The 17264-nt window shown below is 43.2% G+C and overlaps 1 protein-coding gene across 3 annotated transcripts in view; it reads left to right on the forward strand.

Annotated features, from left to right (window-relative positions):
* RAB9A (RAB9A, member RAS oncogene family) overlaps nt 1-14110 on the forward strand; it is a 69437-nt gene extending 55327 nt beyond the window's left edge. For 2 of the 3 annotated variants that reach the window (XM_029240517.1, XM_029240516.1), the window contains 3 exons: nt 8987-9081; nt 9733-9757; nt 13011-14110. In XM_029240517.1, the coding sequence (XP_029096350.1) occupies nt 13042-13647 (606 nt within the window). In that variant the 5' untranslated portion in view covers nt 8987-9081; nt 9733-9757; nt 13011-13041 and the 3' untranslated portion in view covers nt 13648-14110. Of the gene's footprint in view, nt 1-8986; nt 9082-9732; nt 9758-9808; nt 9914-13010 lie in introns of all 3 variants that reach the window. The other variant, XM_029240518.1, reaches the window with a different exon arrangement.
* The last annotated feature ends 3154 nt before the right edge of the window (nt 14111-17264 follow it).

A 17264-nucleotide genomic window follows, 5' to 3' on the forward strand; every position in this document is an offset into this window, starting at 1 on the left:
TAGGATTTCTGTCTCTTCAGTTTGTCACTGCTGGACCATTTGCTTTCCATCTTCTCAGTTTTGTCTCTCATCTACAGTTGTTCTCTCTCATTGTCCTTTTCGGGTTTGTACATTTTTTAGACCTTTCCTGTCTTCTGATGGGAGTGAAGGTCACACGTTTGACCTGCCCTGTTTAATTAGACCAGGGGGAAGTTATTTAATCTTTATGAACTTGGTTTATTGATCTATAAAACATGGGTGGTAGTGTCCAACTTGCAGGTGACTTCAAGGTGCTCTCTGCCAGGTACCTAGTAGACATTCAGTGAACGTGGTGGCTGATGTTACTGTGGTCATAGCATTTGTTATTTGAGCAAACAAGAGAATGGCAGTAGGTAGGGAGGGAAGTGGACATGTTTCTTGTGTGGGTGAATGAAGTGGGTAAGACAGAAGAAGAAAGAGATTTTGAAAATGGGGGAAATAGTTAGTTTGGTGTTAGATATGTTGAATTTGAACTGCCATCAGGGTACCAGATGAATATATTATAAAGGGGGTTGGAATTCTTGTGCCCAAGGGGTGGGAGGGTGGAGGTGGGCTTTAGTTTAGGAATCACTGGGTTTTATATCCCAGTAAGATATGGTTTGGGAAGAGGTAAGGTCATCAACCTTGCGGTACATCTCCTTAAGAGCCCGTAAGAAAAGGGAGCCATCTAGGTTGCAGAAAGCCAACGGGGTGAGGGGAAGAGAAAGCAGAAACTATTACCAGAGTAGTTTTATGAACAATGAAGTAGGAAGCATTTTCAAGGTCATTGCCAGGCTGTTTAGACCTAATAGAGGCAGTAATGGTGGCTGAGTCCTGGCTAAGACTTGAAGGTCCTACTGAGGCCTCCAGCTATGGGTGTGATACTTACAAGACCCTTTCCCAGTTGGGCCTCCATTACCTTATTTGTTTAAAAAAAAAAAAAAAAGCCTTGTGTACCCTTCTGAGATTTTATATCATGTACATTCAGATAAATCTCTACATCTCAGAGTTCACTGTCTACTAGGCGGGCCTCTGGTGAGAACATTGGTCAACCATGAGGGTGTGTCTCTAGAAGTGTACACAGGGAAGTCCTAAGAGAGGCACTTTTTTCATTATTTAGGGCTGCATGTGCCTTAGGTCATTTAGATGAGGACCGAGGAGAAGCCAATGAACTGGCCATTAGGAGGTCTCTGGTGACTTTTGCTGACATTCGGGGGATAGAGGGGTTGAGAACCTGCGTTTAGTGAGAGGGTAGGGGGTTGATCAGGCACAGAGCCGAAATGGGTAGTGATGGCAGAGTAAGTTGGGGCTTGGAAAGCTTTTTGTAAGCGAAGTCAGCTTCAGTACCTTGGTGGGGACAAACTGGAGCATCACTGATGGAAAAGTGGGATGAAGTGAACTTTATATTTCTTTAATTGATCACACGAAATATACAAAAGCTACCTGCAGTGCTCTTAAATTTCTTCTCATTTTGACTTGGTGACAACTTCCTTGAAGAATGGGAGCCTCTAATCTAGTTGAGTCCTGTATGCCAGACATACAGCTGTTCTCTTTAAATAGACCTTGGGAAATTCCACTCCTCTTATTTAATTTCTCTAACAGCCAAAGAGTTCTACCTGCTGTGGCCCTCGTGGTCAGTGTTGCTATACTAACTCTTCCCTGAGCTTATATGGAAGTTCTCCAGCTCTTAACCTTTTCTGCTCCAAATTAAAGATACCAGTTTTCTTATCTAACTTGAAGAGACAAGTCAGAACCAAGGTTCCCTTAAGTTACAGCAGATCATTTAGGAATCACATTTAGTTTGTGTTTTGCTGCTTTAATGTATTTTTCTAACATGCATATTAAAATTCATTTCTTTCAGGACTTCCCTGGCAGTCCAGTGGTTAAGACTCCGTGCTTCCAATGTAGGGGGCGAGGGTTCGATCCCTGATCAGGGAACTAAGATCCCACATGCTGCGCGGCATGGCAAAAAAAAAAAATTCATTTCTTTCATAATGCAGTCTTCTTCCTGAAGTACCTAGCTGTACTTCCCAGTATAGTTTTCCTATTTTGTTTTCCTATCCATTTCTTTGCATTTTAATTCTGTCCCCCAAAGTGCAGCCTTTATCCCCACTCTTTTCTGTCAAGCATTTCAAATGCTTTTTTCAGGTGTCTTATTATAGGTAGATTTATGCTTGTTCCTTTTAAGGACTTCATTAAATAAAACAAAGAACAAAATGTGATCCTCACTTATAGGATTAGCAGTTTCCTGTGAATAAGTCTCTTCATTGAACTGTCACAGTTCATGGTCAAAGTGTAATATTAGGAAAGTCTTATGGGTGAGGGAAATAGTAACGCCACGTAAAGATGAAAGTCTTGAGGGTGTTATGAACTACACAGATCGATCACACGAAATATACAAATATTGCAGACATGTATTGATCATTTCTTGAGGTCCACATTCCTTTAAGAATCTGGTGAAACCTTTTTATACTCTTTCCAGAGACAGGCTCAAGTACATGCTTCCATCCATACCCTCATCCTTATTTCACATGTGATTCTAGGAGGTGCATTTTCTCCCTGCAGCTCCTTCGTGGACTCCCAATTAAGCACACTGGATACCTGTACTGTTTAATACAATACTCATGTAGCTATTTAAGTTTAAACGAATTGAAATGAAATTAACAATTCGCTTCTTCAGCTGGACCAGCCGCATTTCAAGTGCTCAAGAGCCACATGTGGTTAGTGACGACGGTATTGGGCATAAGAACATTTCCGTCATCACAGGAAGTTCTGTTGGATCATGCTGCTCTGTACTTTCAGGATGATTTAAGAAAATTGAATTCCTTAACCAAATCTGTTTTTTTCTCCTCTCTTCTCCCTTCCCACTCTCTCCACCACTGTTAATGGTTAGTATACCTAACTACAAAGGTGCCTTGTTTTAAGCAAAATTGAAAGTATATATTTCTTTAAAGTTTAATTAGCTCATCTTCATAAAAGAGTACTTACTGAAACGAGTTCTTTAAGTAGAGTGAGCTGCTCTGATATCGTGGAAGTGTGGTTTGATTTACACAGCATTTTCCTTGTCTAGCTGTCTCTGAGGTAATGCTCAGTGGCCACCTAGATAATTTATTTCATCTGCCAAGTTGTGCCTCCAGTTTGGTCTGTTCTTGTGGAATTTTGCTTAATTCTTCTTTTTGTTTTGGTTGACCTTTTGCTGTAAGAGATCACGCCCATTATTACACTTAATGACTTCCTTGACTTGCCTCTCTTGTTCCTGTGTTTCAGCAGAGAGGACCAGGAAGACTGGAAATAAAGGGTGGAGCTAATAGGCTGTTAAGCGAGACACCTGTATTAAGATACGAGGAAACAAAAACACCTCAGGCGAAAATAGAAATAATGTAGGGATTATCCATGCTTTTGTTGCCTTGGTTAGTTTCTTCAAGCCTCGGTTTCTCAAGCTATGAAATGAAGTGGCATGCCTCTCACTAGGGCATTCAGAGTGAGTGCAAAAGGAATGTGTGATTTTGGGGGAAAAAAAAATTGTTCCTAAATTTAAACCAGGAGTGATAAATTCAGTTTAAGGTTTTGGAAGTGAGAGTTAGTCACGGGGTTTCAGATTTGAAAATCTGAAATTTTGAGGAAGCAGTTTATAAACCCAGCCTACTCTCCCTTTGATAACTTGTTAGAGGAATGTCGTTTTTCAGCGTTTCCTGTTGCATTCAGTACTTATTTTAAAGAGGTTTCCTCATGTGACTTTCAAGTAAGAATCAATTTTTTTGTCCTCTCCCACACATTTTCCCCCCCTACACATTTTAATAGACCTCACAAATAGAATGGGGGAAGGAACTAATTGAATAGAGAAACACAGAACTGTAAGTACGGTAAGTACAAATAGAAAAATAAGAATAGAATAACAAGAATGAAGGAGGAAGTAGTTCACTCTTTGTTCTCAGTTTAGCATTCATTTGGTACCTCATCGAATGGAAAGCTTTGTACTAGATGTTGCAGAACCAAAAAAGGACAAATGAATGGATGGCATTAGGTGTTGTGTGTCCCTCCCAGGGAGTTGACGCTGTAATTAGGAAACAGACACGTACACAACTGACAGATGGTTAAAGCATAAGTGAAGGAGAGCTGTAATAGAGGTGGAATGATGATGAGAATGAGGAGAAAGATTAGGTGTCAGAGGGTGGGGGGTGGGGGTGGCAAAAGTGGGCCTTCGGATGACTAGGATTTTCATAGCTGTTGATGTGTGTGGGGGTCCTGCTAGTCCAAGATAAGGGCCTGAGCAAAGGCTGGACAGTAAATGCCTGTGATAGGTTTGGGGATGGTGACTTGTAGGGATATAATTGGGACAGGCAGGTATATGAGGTTGGATAGCTCTTGGAATGCCATGCCCAAAATCCTATATAATAAAAGTTATAAAGAAATAAATGGGTTTCATTATCTGTAAGAATGGAGGCAGTTAGATCAATGACCAATAAATACTGTCTACCTTTAATCCATACAAACATTTCTATTTGAGATATATATTCTCCATGCTTGGATCTGACTCCCCCTTGGTTTACTATAATATAGTAATTGGCTTTGGAAGCCAGCATGGGGGTGGAGAAGGCCAGGGAAAAGGCTACTACTGATACACTATCCATAAACAATTGATAGTGCAAGATAAAAGTACACAATAGGAAAGCTGGAAAAAATAGTGTTATGAAAAGGAAAGGGTTGGCATACAATGCACTTTTTTTATCTTTAGTTTTGAGGTATTTGCTGAAAGCATGGTTTATTTTCTTTCCTGCCAGTAACCTACTTAACCAACTTCCTGTTCAGATTAGTGTGTGCCATGTATGACATGCATTGGTGCCACCACATGGTATTGTAATCCTAATAGAGTATCTATTGTGTGTGTAACTGGCTTATTGAAAAGGATACTGCTGAAGGGACAAGGAGATCATCTGTGGCACGTGTAAATCTAATGTTAGGGTCTTACTCCTAATTCTGAGGCCGATGTAATTCCCATACCGTAAAATTCACCTTTTTAATGTATACAATTCAGTTGTTTTTAGTATATACACTAAATTGTGCAACCGTCACCACTATCTAATTCCAGAGTATTTCTGTCATACCCCCCCCAAAAAAAAAAGAAAGAAAGAAACCCCATACCCATTAGCAGTTACTCCCGATTCCCTGGAACCACCAATCTACTTTCTGTCTCTATGGATTTGCCTATTCTGAACATTTCATATAAATGGGATAATATATATATGGCCTTTTGTGTGTGGCTTCTTTAAATTATAATGTTTCTGAGGTTCATCCACGTTGTTGCGTGCATCAGTACTTCATTCCGTTCTATGGCTGATTAATCTTCCATTGTATGGATAGGCTACATTTCATTATCTATTCATCAGTTGATGGACATTGGATTGTTTCCATTTTTTGGCTATTGTAAATACTGCTACTTTGAATATTCATGTACAAGTTTTTGTGTGGATGTGTTTTCATTTCTCTTAAGCATATGCCTAGGAGAGGAGTTGCTGGGTCATAATGTTAACTCTGTGTTTACACCTTTTTGGGGAACCGCAGAATCGTTGCACCATTTTACCTTCCTACCAGCAGTGTATGAGACTTCTAGTTTTCCTATGTCCTCAGCAACACTTGTTATTGTCTGCCTTTTTGGTTTTAGTCATCCTAGTGGGTGTGAAGTGGTGTCTCATTATAGTTTTGATTTGCATTTCGCTACCTGGCCAATGATGTTGACCATTTTTGCCCATTTTTAAGTTGTTTTTTTAAAAATTATTATTGTTTAATTTTAAGAGTTCTGGATACAGGTCCTTTATCAGATATATGATTTGCAAATATTTTCTCCCATCCTGTGGGTTGTCTTTTCACTTTCTTGACAGTATCCTTTGAAGCACAAAAGTTTCTTAAATTTTGATGAAGTTCAGTTTACCTAATTTTTCTTCTGTTGCTTGTGTTTTGGGCTTCATATTGAGTTATTTTTAATATAATCTGAGTTACAGAAAAATTTAAGAAGCAGTTGTCCTTAAGGTCTGGTGGATAGCAGTATTTGATGAAACTTTAAAAGAAAATCATTTCTATTTCATTTCAATTAAGGCATTCAGTCAAGCTAGGCTTTAAGTGAAAATGAAGCTTTAAAAAATACTTTTGAGTCTGCCAACCCCTGCCCAAATTGCAGATTCAAGAGCAAAATAAATTATTTTGGTTGCTTTAAAAAATACACATTTGACATTAAAAAAAGCAGTATGAATTTGCAACCAAATCAGGACTTTGAAGACTGAACTCGGTATTGATTATTCGAGGTTTTCTTGCAGACTTTCATGTTAACCTGTGAGCTTTTACATGGTGTCATCACGGTGTGCACGTTCTTCAAGTTTATCACTTAACAATGTATTTCTACAGACCCGAGTCTCCATGTCTCCTCAAGGGCGGCAGACGATCCCCAATTAAGCATTTAGGTCATTTCCATTTGCACCACTGGGAAAGTCCTTCCTTCCTTCCTTCCTTTCCCTCCCTTTCTTTCAAGATGGTTTTAGAATGGTATGGGGATGTATTTTTTGGTAGAGTCTAGAAAACTGACAACTCAGGGAAAAGTCTGGGCATTTTTGTCATGGTATAATACATTTCCATTAATTGAATCTTTTTAGAGAGCTTGTTTCATTATAAAAATGAAATTGCCATGGGACTTCCCTGGTGGTGCAGTGGATAGGACTCCGTGCTCCCAATGCAGGGGGCCCAGGTTTGATCCCTGGTCAGGGAACTAGATCCCACATGCATGCCGCAACTAAGAGTTCGCATGCCACAACTAAGGAGCCCGCGTGCCGCAACGAAGGAGCCCACGTGCCGCAACCAAGACCACACGCATGCAAATAACTATTTTAAAAAATGAAATTGCCATGATAGGCATGCTGATTTCAGTATTGTCTCTGCACATAGAGGTACGTTCAGGGTGTGCTAGGAGCGCAGGGGAAGGGCTTCACGGGGAGACGAGGTCTAGCTGCATCTCCAAGGGTAAGCAGGAGTTCGCCACCCATCAGAGAGCAGGAGGAAGGGTTTGTAGTGAATATCCTACTGCAGTCTCAAGTACGAGGCCCAACCACCGCAGTTTTCAACCCCAGAGCTCGCTGATACCATTGGTATTGACAGTTGAGAGGGATCATAAGGGATCCATCGCAGCTCTACCCGAGGCCTCCCTCCCGCCCTCGCCACAGTCTGCTCTTGATCGCAGCCAGCTACCTTTCTGGACTCCGCATCTGTTCAGGTTGTGGGCTGCAGAAGCCATTTCAGGGCTCCGCTCACTCCGAGGGTGTCAGCAGAAATCCTTCCGTGGCTGCTGAGGCCCTGCCCCTCCAGTCCCGTCGTCACAGCTTGCTCCGCTCTCCGCGGCTCCAGGTGTTTGGCCCACCCTGGGCTCTCCCGGGACGTGCGGGGTGCCTTGGCAGGGCCTTCGCACCACTGGTCCCGCTTCCTGGTTCTGGCCCCTCCCCCTTCTCACAGGTTCCTCCTCCTGCTGCTGAGCTTTGTCGGTGGTCAGACCAAATCCCCCAGCAGTGGACTCAGCCTTTGGGGAGGCTGGTCCTAAGGACAGCGTGCGCCTGACACGGTCATGGAGACGCTGCTTTAGAACAGCCCATGCTGGAGACTGGTGCATAGTCTCGCGCTAATGCAGGTGAACACTGCCGGTGGTCCTCTGGCCTTGGAAGTTACCACTTTCTTTAACTGAGCGGCAGGTGAAGTAGCTCTCTGTGTTACAGGATCATGTTGGATGAAAATGTAATTCCCTTGATAGCTGGAATCACGCAGCTCCGTGAGATGCTCACACCTGGGGTCTGGTCTGACCTAGGGAGCCGCAGGGGCAGAATCCCTGCACTGTTTAAGCTGTTCTTTGGGTTTTGGTTGGGTGTTGTACTGTATAGCACGTACCTCTCATCTGTAAGACTTGCATCAGTTGTAACGCAAGAGGGTTTGTGCCCGGGTTGTCAGCTCCCCCAACTACTAGCCCCACCTGCCAGGGCCTGAGTGTGGCCTGCATCCTGAGTGCCTGGCCCGGGGAGGCACGCACTGAGGACTCCTGCAGAACTGCTTTCCCACCTGCTCCACGTGCTTCTGGGAGGCGCCGCAGGGTTCTGCAGATGTGTGATTGCAATTGCATTTAAAACATGTTCAAACTGTGGAAACTCTAATAGAACTCAGATGTGCTTTATCTATGTGTCAGTGGATTGAATACTAGTAGTTCTGTCAGATTAACTTGTTTTTGTGCAGGTCTCGAAATAAAGCAAGCAAGTGGAAGACTGCCATTGCTACCCCTTCTTTTCATTGTACGTACGAGAGTAACAGGAGAACCCTCTGAAATAAATGCAAAGGCAGCCAAGACTGCCGCGCCTGTGGGTTAACTACTGCGCTTTGGAGTCGGTCGCATTCCGATCTCACTCCCCCCGTCCCCCCCCCCACTAGCTGTGTGAGCTCAAGCAAGGACCTTAACGTCTCTGAGTCAGTCTTCATCCATAGGGTAGGGATAATGAGAGGCTTGTGAGGAGTGAACACAGTGAAGCAGAGTCAGTGGCTTGCAGGGCTCAGTCACTGTTAGCGTGGTGATGGTGGTGATTTTATCCTTAACCCCCAAATATCAAGATTCTGAAGGGTAGCATTTTTTTCATCGATTGAATTTATAAGTTGAAGGCTGCTTTATGTAAGTCCCACAAAAATGCCCTTTGCTTTTAAAAAAGGGAGGGACAGGGGTTTGGAACTGTGGGTTTAGACCGAAAGAGGCTAGTACTTTAGCACAGCTCTGCCTACTCGGCACAGGAAACCTTCACCCTGAATTTGGTCTGTAGGACTGGGATCCTTTGGCTTCCTAATGTCTGCCTGCATTGCCCTCTCGTTTGTTCTGCCCATGACTCTTCTGAAATTTGACTGAAGAAATGGCCACAAAAGAAATCTACCTAGTTTCTGTAAAACTCCCAGTAAAGACTTCTTCATGTGTCCATTCCAGAGAAACTCCCTGCACTCCTATAATGAGCCTGGCACAGTGGTGAACCGCTTTCCCTGTTGTCCATGTCCAAGTGGATCTCCCCGACAGCCCTAGAGGTAGGTACTGCTGTCACCAGAGTCCCCAGAGCTGCAGGATGTCAAATAGCTTGTCCACAAGTCTGTGCTCTTGGCCTTTGGCACAGGGAACCAGTTCTCCTTTCTGACGGTGGGCCTCCATTCGCTCACAAAGTTTCCTGTCTGCCTTGGCTGCCCAGAAAGAAGCTTCACGAAATTCTGCACTGCCTTTAGTCTTTGCCTGACGTTTCCTGTGTCACATTGGGTGCCTCTCCCTTGAGTGGTCCTTCTTTTTTCCTTCTTTGTGTTAGCTTTCTTCTGTGGAATATGGTTGTTCTGAACCACTCAAAATTTGGGCAGATTTTGAATAATTTATGTTTCACATTTCATCTTAACCAAATTTTACAGCTGTCTAAATGGGATACTTAGAAAGGTAGGATGGGTGGGGGCAGGTGAAAAACTTGTTGGAAAACAACAATGGTTAAGGTGTAGTATTTGATTATAGGGCTATTTTTAGGCTGAGAAAGGTCATGGGCAGCTTTCAGGTGTAGTTTTCCTTTTAAATTAAGAATCTAGCTACTAATGGAAGTCAGACATTTCTTTTGCATTTTAATTCTTGTGTTTACTCTTAAAGTTATGAAAACAGATTGAAGGTACATGGCTGAGGTGTGCTTTATGATTTTTTCTTTGCAGATGACGTTTGAGCTGAACAATTAAGGTAAGATTATGGCTTATGTGACATGCTTTTCTTATGCACATTTCTTTGTAGGGTTTAGCTGATTGCTAAAGTCATGTTTTAGCTTGGGTGAAGAATATTGCCTTTGGGCAGTCCTTCTAAACTGGAGTATAAAAGGCCTTCATATTACATTTTAAGGTAAGTTTTGAAAAGAACGTATCAGGATACCTTTATTCATTCAGCTTATACTAAAGAAGTTTCAAAGCATTTTACTGTTTTCAGAGAAGAAAAAGGGAACATTTTTAATGTTCATAAACTCGTTATGTTAATGTAGAGATTACATGAAGCTAGCTTTTGTTAGATGTCAGTGGGAAATAAGATAGTTTGTATAATTATCTATATCACCATGCATGTTTATATTTAATGCTGCAGTTAGACTCGGAGAGCTGTTTGTGTCTGCATTAGTTGTTTGAGCAAATGCCAACGTACCCCCAAATAGGATATCTGGGAGGCCCCAAACTATAGATGAGAAATGTAAAAAATTGTACCCTATTTCCTGGTGTGTGGGTCTAGCATATCCCAAATTTGTTTGCTCAGAATAAGGGCACAAACTAGGAAATCCCACATTATTATGAAAAAAGAAAAGAACTATGAAAGTGTCCTGATAGAGTTAATGAATTACAAATCTCAAGGAATTTCTAAGACTTAATTTGGTAGATGTGTGTAACCACACATCTGGGTGGAGGTTGTCAGATTGCACAGTCTGGTTTATAATTTGATGTACAGATCCTAACAAGTTGATGCTGTACAATGAAACTTTGTGTCCAGTGAGGCAGTTAGAGACTTATTAAAATCCTGAGATAAATGATAGACTAGAATTCAGCACATCTGTTACACCCTTGTAACACAACGTGGAACGTCTGTGTTTATGTATCTTCAAAATCGTGGGAAAGGAACAGTCTTGGGATGGGGGGCTGCTGGGGGAGGTTCCCAGTGTGGGGGATGACTGTGCTGAGCGGTTCTGAGGGCCCTGCGGTTAGTTCGTGAAGAGGGGCTGGGTTCGCCAGCAGAGCGAGCAGCACGTGTGGGGACGAAGGCAAGGGCGAGCGTGAGGGCTGAGCCCGTGGATCTGAGTTTCACTTCCCTGTGACAGTGCGTTTCTGAATGGCTGATGCCAGGAATGGGGAGCAGGGTCAGGTGTCTTGCCTTAGAAGTTGGACTTAGAACTGAATCTCTGGAGAAGCACTGAAGAATGTTAAGGAGGGAGCATTAGATGCTTTCCTTATGTCAGAATAGTTGGTGTGCTGTTTTGGTTTTGCTACTCTTTTTTTCTAAGTTGAAGTCGTGTAATCAAGATTCCAAAGAATTAAACAGAGGAACCGATTTAGTGCACTGTTACTATGTCAGGAAATTAAAGGGCTTGAGATAGTTTGAGTTTCCTCCCTAACATTAATTTAGCCTGGGCATTGGGCAGAGCCATCCACTGAAGTCGAAAAGTCTCCAAGTAGTACGCACTTTGCCTCACACTTTTGTTGGCCAATTTAAATTGTATTAATTATAGTAGTAATTACTGTAGTAATTTAAAAACACCAATAAGAGTTAGGGCCAAGTTGCCACATATTTATAAGAATAGTGTGTAGCATGTAGTAGGAAATGCAGAATTCTTGCACGTTATGGGAATTGTTCAGTTACATTATACTGGGTCATACTTGCATATAACCAGGCGATTGCCAGATAATGTTTGTTTACTGCAGTGATTTTGCAAATTCATCCTAGTCAATACAACAATTATTGTTCATGCCTTTATTATCTTCCCATTGAGGGATTCACAATATCTACTTTCATGTTAAAGTTAATTACCAATTTTGCTCTAGGGCTGTGCTGTCCAATACAGCTGTTGGCTCTTTAAATGTGACTATTCAAATTAGTGAAAATAATATAAAATATTATTTTATATAAATTCATTTATATATATGTATATAATTATATAAAATATAATTTTATATAAATTCATTTTCATTTTATATAAATTCATTTCCTAGCTCCCACTAGCCACTTGTGGGTAGTGGCTGACAGTCCAGATGGAGGACATCTCCATCGTTGCAGAAAATTCTGTTAGTGCTACTCTAAAGGTTGTCTTCCTTTACAAATATCTTAAAAGCCATTTAATACTGAAATTTATTTACAGTTTAAATGATATAATTTGATTCAAAATAATTGGGCAGAAGGGAGAATGGGACGCTATGGAGGAAACAAGATTTGCTGTAAGTTGATAATTGGTGAAGCTAGGTTTAGGGTCTGTGAGGTGTCATCATATTATTCTCATTATTCAGAAATTGTGTATGTTTGAAATTTTTCATAATAAAGAATTAAAACAGAAGCCTTAAATAGGAACAGTGCTCCCACCAGCCTACAAAAGGGTGTCTGAATCTCCGTACCCCCCCAGCCCCCCCGGGGGACTGGTGGTGGGGAGGGGGAGTTAGTCCTGCCCCAGGGCTTCCCCTAAAGGGTACGCATGGTACCACATTTTTGTTTAATGTTCATTTCATTCCCCCTCGAAACACACGAGCAACAGCCCAGGCTCACATTTGTTCAGAAGAGTTGGAGCTGCCCAAATGAATCTTGTGGGTAGAATGTGCTAGGTTATAATATTATATCAAAAATTCGAGTGGTGCTGACATTAATGTTAGCCAACTCAAAATAGTGTTCCTAATGAAAAGAATAGAGTCCTTTACTCGGTGGTTGGCTTCGGTCTGTTCACAGCCAGATCAGTCAGTTCTGTCTCTGGTTTCCTGCTTACCAGCTCCTATGGTGATGGCGCTGGGAGAGAGAAAGAGGGGGTTGTCTAGAAACCCGCTGGCCTGAGAGGAAAGCCATCAGTGAACACTGTCACCGTGCCACCAGAGGGCTGTTTGCAGTTGCTACAGAAACGTGCCCACTTCGGTGTCCTACTGCATCTCTAACAGATGGTGGCAGGGCTTATTGTGAGCCAAGAAGAACGGTTGAGAGGACAGTCTTTGGGGTCAGACTTGGCCTTGAGTGCTAGCCTCAGTCAGCGGTGACCCGAGGAAGGGGAAGAATGAGCCCTCAGCAGCTGTCAGAGAGAGTGACGGTCGGGTGGTGCCTGGCACGAGGTGGAGGGCTCAGTTGGTGACATCTCTTGCCGTCCGGTATTCCCTGCGCAGAAAGGAATTGGGGCTCTGTGTTTTATTTCCCTTAGACACTGACATTCATAGAGGCATGTAGAACCATGTACAGGTCTAAAGGAATGTAATGGTACCCTTTTATTTTACAGGGTTCCGAAATCAGAGATTTTGAGATTAAAAATGGCAGGAAAATCATCGCTTTTTAAAGTAATTCTCCTTGGAGATGGTGGAGTTGGGAAGAGTTCTCTAATGAACAGATATGTGACTAATAAGTTTGATGCCCAACTCTTCCATACAATAGGTGTGGAATTTTTAAATAAAGATTTGGAGGTGGATGGACATTTTGTTACCATGCAGATTTGGGACACCGCCGGTCAAGAGCGGTTCAGAAGCCTGAGGACGCCATTTTACAGAGGTTCTGACTGTTGCCTGCTTACTTTTAGCGTCGATGATTCTCAAAGCTTCCAGAATTTGAGTAACTGGAAGAAAGAATTCATATATTATGCGGATGTGAAAGAGCCCGAAAGCTTTCCTTTTGTGATTTTGGGTAACAAGGTTGACATCAGCGAGCGGCAGGTGTCTGCAGAAGAAGCTCAAGCCTGGTGCAGGGACAACGGCGACTATCCTTACTTTGAAACAAGTGCAAAAGATGCCACGAATGTTGCAGCGGCCTTTGAGGAAGCAGTTCGAAGAGTGCTTGCTACCGAGGATAGGTCAGATCACTTGATGCAGACAGACACGGTCAGTCTGCACCGAAAGCCCAAGCCCAGCTCATCTTGCTGTTGAAGTTCGAGAGGTTGCCCTTGCGATCTAACCAGGTCACACACATGCACAGATAAGCACAGGGTGGAGACGAGAATTCGTGTTTGCAGCAATGGATCATGTACTCATAAAATTAAACTAACCATATTGCTGCCTTGTTAGTGGGTGGGAGAAGGGACACATCCACCCACAGGAGAATCTCTTTACGCAGTAATGGCACCTTACCTTTATAAGTTGTAACGGTTGTCTAATAATGTTTAATTTAAATATGTATGTCACAGAGCTAATAAATGAGATGACCAAGACTTTATAATTAAAACAAAACACTTGAGTATTCTAGAAGTTACTGTTTTTTCCCCGGAAAAATGGAGAACTACTTTTTCTATGTGTATATTTTTATGTAATTAGCACTCTGTTCCTGGTTCAGGGAAAACATGTCCTAAAGCAATAATGTTAGATATTAAAGATTAAAATCCAGTGCATTTGCCATGTAGTCATGTGATTTGAGGATGTGTTCATTCGGTTTAGAATTATGTGCATGTTCGCTTTTTCATTCTACGTATCAGGATTGATCTCACTTGTAATCACTTGTCGTTTGTGTGCCCCCCTCGACCCCCAACACAGAAGCCGGCTTTATCACTCTTGGAGGAGGTACTGCTTCTGGATTGTACTGTGTGTGCGGGTAAATGAAGACATCTTTATTTGGTCATGTATTTATTCTGTGTCCTCTACATCACTGAGCTTTGTTTAGTGATTTGGTCTCAAGGAGATTTTTCGTCATTCTGCTGCAATGAGCAGCCTTATTGATAGAGCAAGTTGTGGTCTTTCGTGGGTAAAGTGCACCCACTGCGCCATTCATGCCGATCCCATCCCGCAGAGGCACATCAATGCCAGGCGCACGTGTTAGAGAGGACAGGACCCTTGGCTGTGGAGCGGTGGGTTATCAAGCGACAAGCTTTTGGGGGGCTGTCCTGTGCGGGGGAGTACATTTCGGAACAGCTAGGTTGAGAGATTTCTCTCCCTGGCCCCGCTCCTTGGAACCACTTGACACAGAACGCCAATACAGTAAGCTCAGCTTTTGAAAATCTAATTTCCTGACACAACAGATTTGGCTCTAAGCAAAACATTTTCACATTTTAAATCTGGGGAAATTAAATCTCCTTATAGTCTCAGGTTAAAGAGAGCTGTAGTTTTTATTATTTATAATCAATTCCGCCCCGCCCCACCAAACTATAATCCTCCATTCAGAAAACAAAATAGGAATCCACCATTAAGAAACGAGTGTGTATTATATATTCCCTTTGTTTTTTTCTCTAGGGGACTTGCTTTGTTATTTTAAATCATGTGTACTCATTGTTTTGTGACTTGCCCTTTTCTCTCAGTCTGTCTGGGTATATGTCCATTATATAGTAGACCTACCTCATTTATCTGCTGCATGGATGTCTAACAGTTTATTCAAACCGTTCTCTGCTGATAGCTAGCTAGCAGTAGTATATTAAAGTTTCCCACACCTTGCTCACCAATGGATATTAGGAGTACATTTGTTTATCATTTGAATAGATGATAGAGTCACACGGTTGAACATTATAAGGCACAAGGGACAGATACCTACCCTTGCCACCGAGTTCCTGCATGTGGAGGCAGCCGTGTGTCAGTTTCTTGGGTATCAGTCTAGATTTTTAGTACGTAAGGGAAGCATATTGTGTTAGTTCACTACTGCTGCCATAACATGCATACCCGGTGGTTTAAACAATAGGGATTTCTTTTCTCATAGTTCTGGAGGCTAGAGGTCCAAGATCAAGGTGTTGATAGGTTTAGTTTTTCCTGAGTCCTCTCTCCATGGTTTGCAGGGGATCTTTCCTCTGCACACACTCCACACACACACACACACACACACACACCCCATCTCTCTGTGTCCAGATTTCCTCCTCTTATAAGAACACCAGTGAGACTGGATTAAGGGACCACCCTAATGGGCTCAATTGAACTCACATTAACTCCTTAAAGGGCCTGTCTCCAAATGCAGTTACGTTCTGAGGGACTGGGGGCTAGGTCTGTTGATTATGAATCTTGGGTGGGGGGGACACAATTCAGCCCATTACACGTCTGTGTGTGTGTGTGTAGGTATTTACAAAATGTATAATTTTGATACTTGTATAGATTTAACTAGTACCTTAGTGGTTTTTCTAAACTTTGAAGCATCTTTTCAATAACCGCTTTTTCAGCTAAATGCTCAGGGATTAGATTAGTTGGCATTCCAGAGGTCTAGAGCTGGGCAGCGAAAAAGGATCAAAGGACCGAATCCTCGTGTGTGTAGACAGGCTGACGGAAGGGAGAGTAATGGAGCTTCACAGCGTGACTTAAAGGGACCCAGTGAACAGAGGCTGACCAAACCCAGTACTGAAATGGGACGAGAGGAGGAGGAACAGGACCTGACTGACTAGCTTCCTCCTTCACAGCAACGACAACTCGTTCACCTGACGGAGGAGCTCTTCAGACAGCAGCAGAAGGTAGCTGAAAATCTGAATCTTTTAAGAAAGTAACACGGGCTTTGCCTGGCTGGTGTTACTTACACAAAGATGAGAACTAGGGAAAAAGTGAGAGCTGGGGAGCAAAGCAGGCGACTGCGGTGGCGGCAAGAGGGGCGGAGCAGCTGCGGAGCCCAAGGGAGCAGGCGGGAGGGAAGGACTGCGGAGCGCGCTGTCCCGTTCAGGGCCGGGCCCCAGTGTTAGGGGCCAGCGGCTGCCGCCGTGATGACAGGTGCTTTCGTGCTGTCTGCGCATGTAAAGCCTTGGAGACAGAGTTCAGGGTTAAGAAAAAGGCAAACTACTGAACTTGGGAGGATGGACAGATGTACACTTGCCAGTCGATGTAGCAATTACAATGTGCCACGTGGAAGATGGAAAAGTGCACGTTCCTCAGTGAATTACTGCTTTTGTCACCTTCTTCCCCTTGGGGAAAACTCCCTAGTTGAAGTTAAAACATCCTAGATGGTCCTCATGTTAAAACCTGGCGTTTTACATTTCTATAAAACCTTGTGTAAGCTTTCACTTCAATAGCATGACCCTGTGACGCCAGTTCCATCCACAGTGCCAGCGGCTTGTGGGGCAAGGAAGCGTTAGGTAGAAAAGAGGATCTGTGTAGTCAGTGGATTCTGAGAAGTTACCACCGTGGACTGTCAACCAGGAAGTGCTGTCCTGACCATAAAGTGAAAGGACACAGGTGTAGCAGGGTGGAGGAGAGACCAAAGGTCTCTACATACGTGGACAACGTGGGCACCACCGAAGCATCCTAGGCAATGGAAGAGGACCAAACCCGATTTGTGCATTCTATTTGGATCACTTCGGGAGTGCTAACGTAGATTACAGGTTTAATGCTGACTTGCGTGTGCTCAGTGGAGCCTGATGCCCTGGGTGCTACTGATGTCCCCCAGTTGGTCTTGTGTTCCAGAGCTTTAAGTGACGGTCATCTACTACCAGATACGAGTTTTGCCGGCTCTTTTGCCGTTTTTTTGTTGTTTTGTTTTTTGTGGTACGCGGGCCTCCCACTGTTGGGGCCTCTCCCGTTGCGGAGCACAGGCTCCGGACGCACAGGCCCAGTGGCCGTGGCTCACGGGCCCAGCCGCTCTGCGGCATGTGGGA

The sequence above is a fragment of the Monodon monoceros genome, unplaced genomic scaffold (genome assembly GCF_005190385.1).
Source record: "Monodon monoceros isolate NGI ecotype Baffin Bay Population unplaced genomic scaffold, NGI_Narwhal_1 Super_Scaffold_22, whole genome shotgun sequence".
In the NCBI taxonomy this organism is placed as follows: domain Eukaryota; kingdom Metazoa; phylum Chordata; class Mammalia; order Artiodactyla; family Monodontidae; genus Monodon; species Monodon monoceros.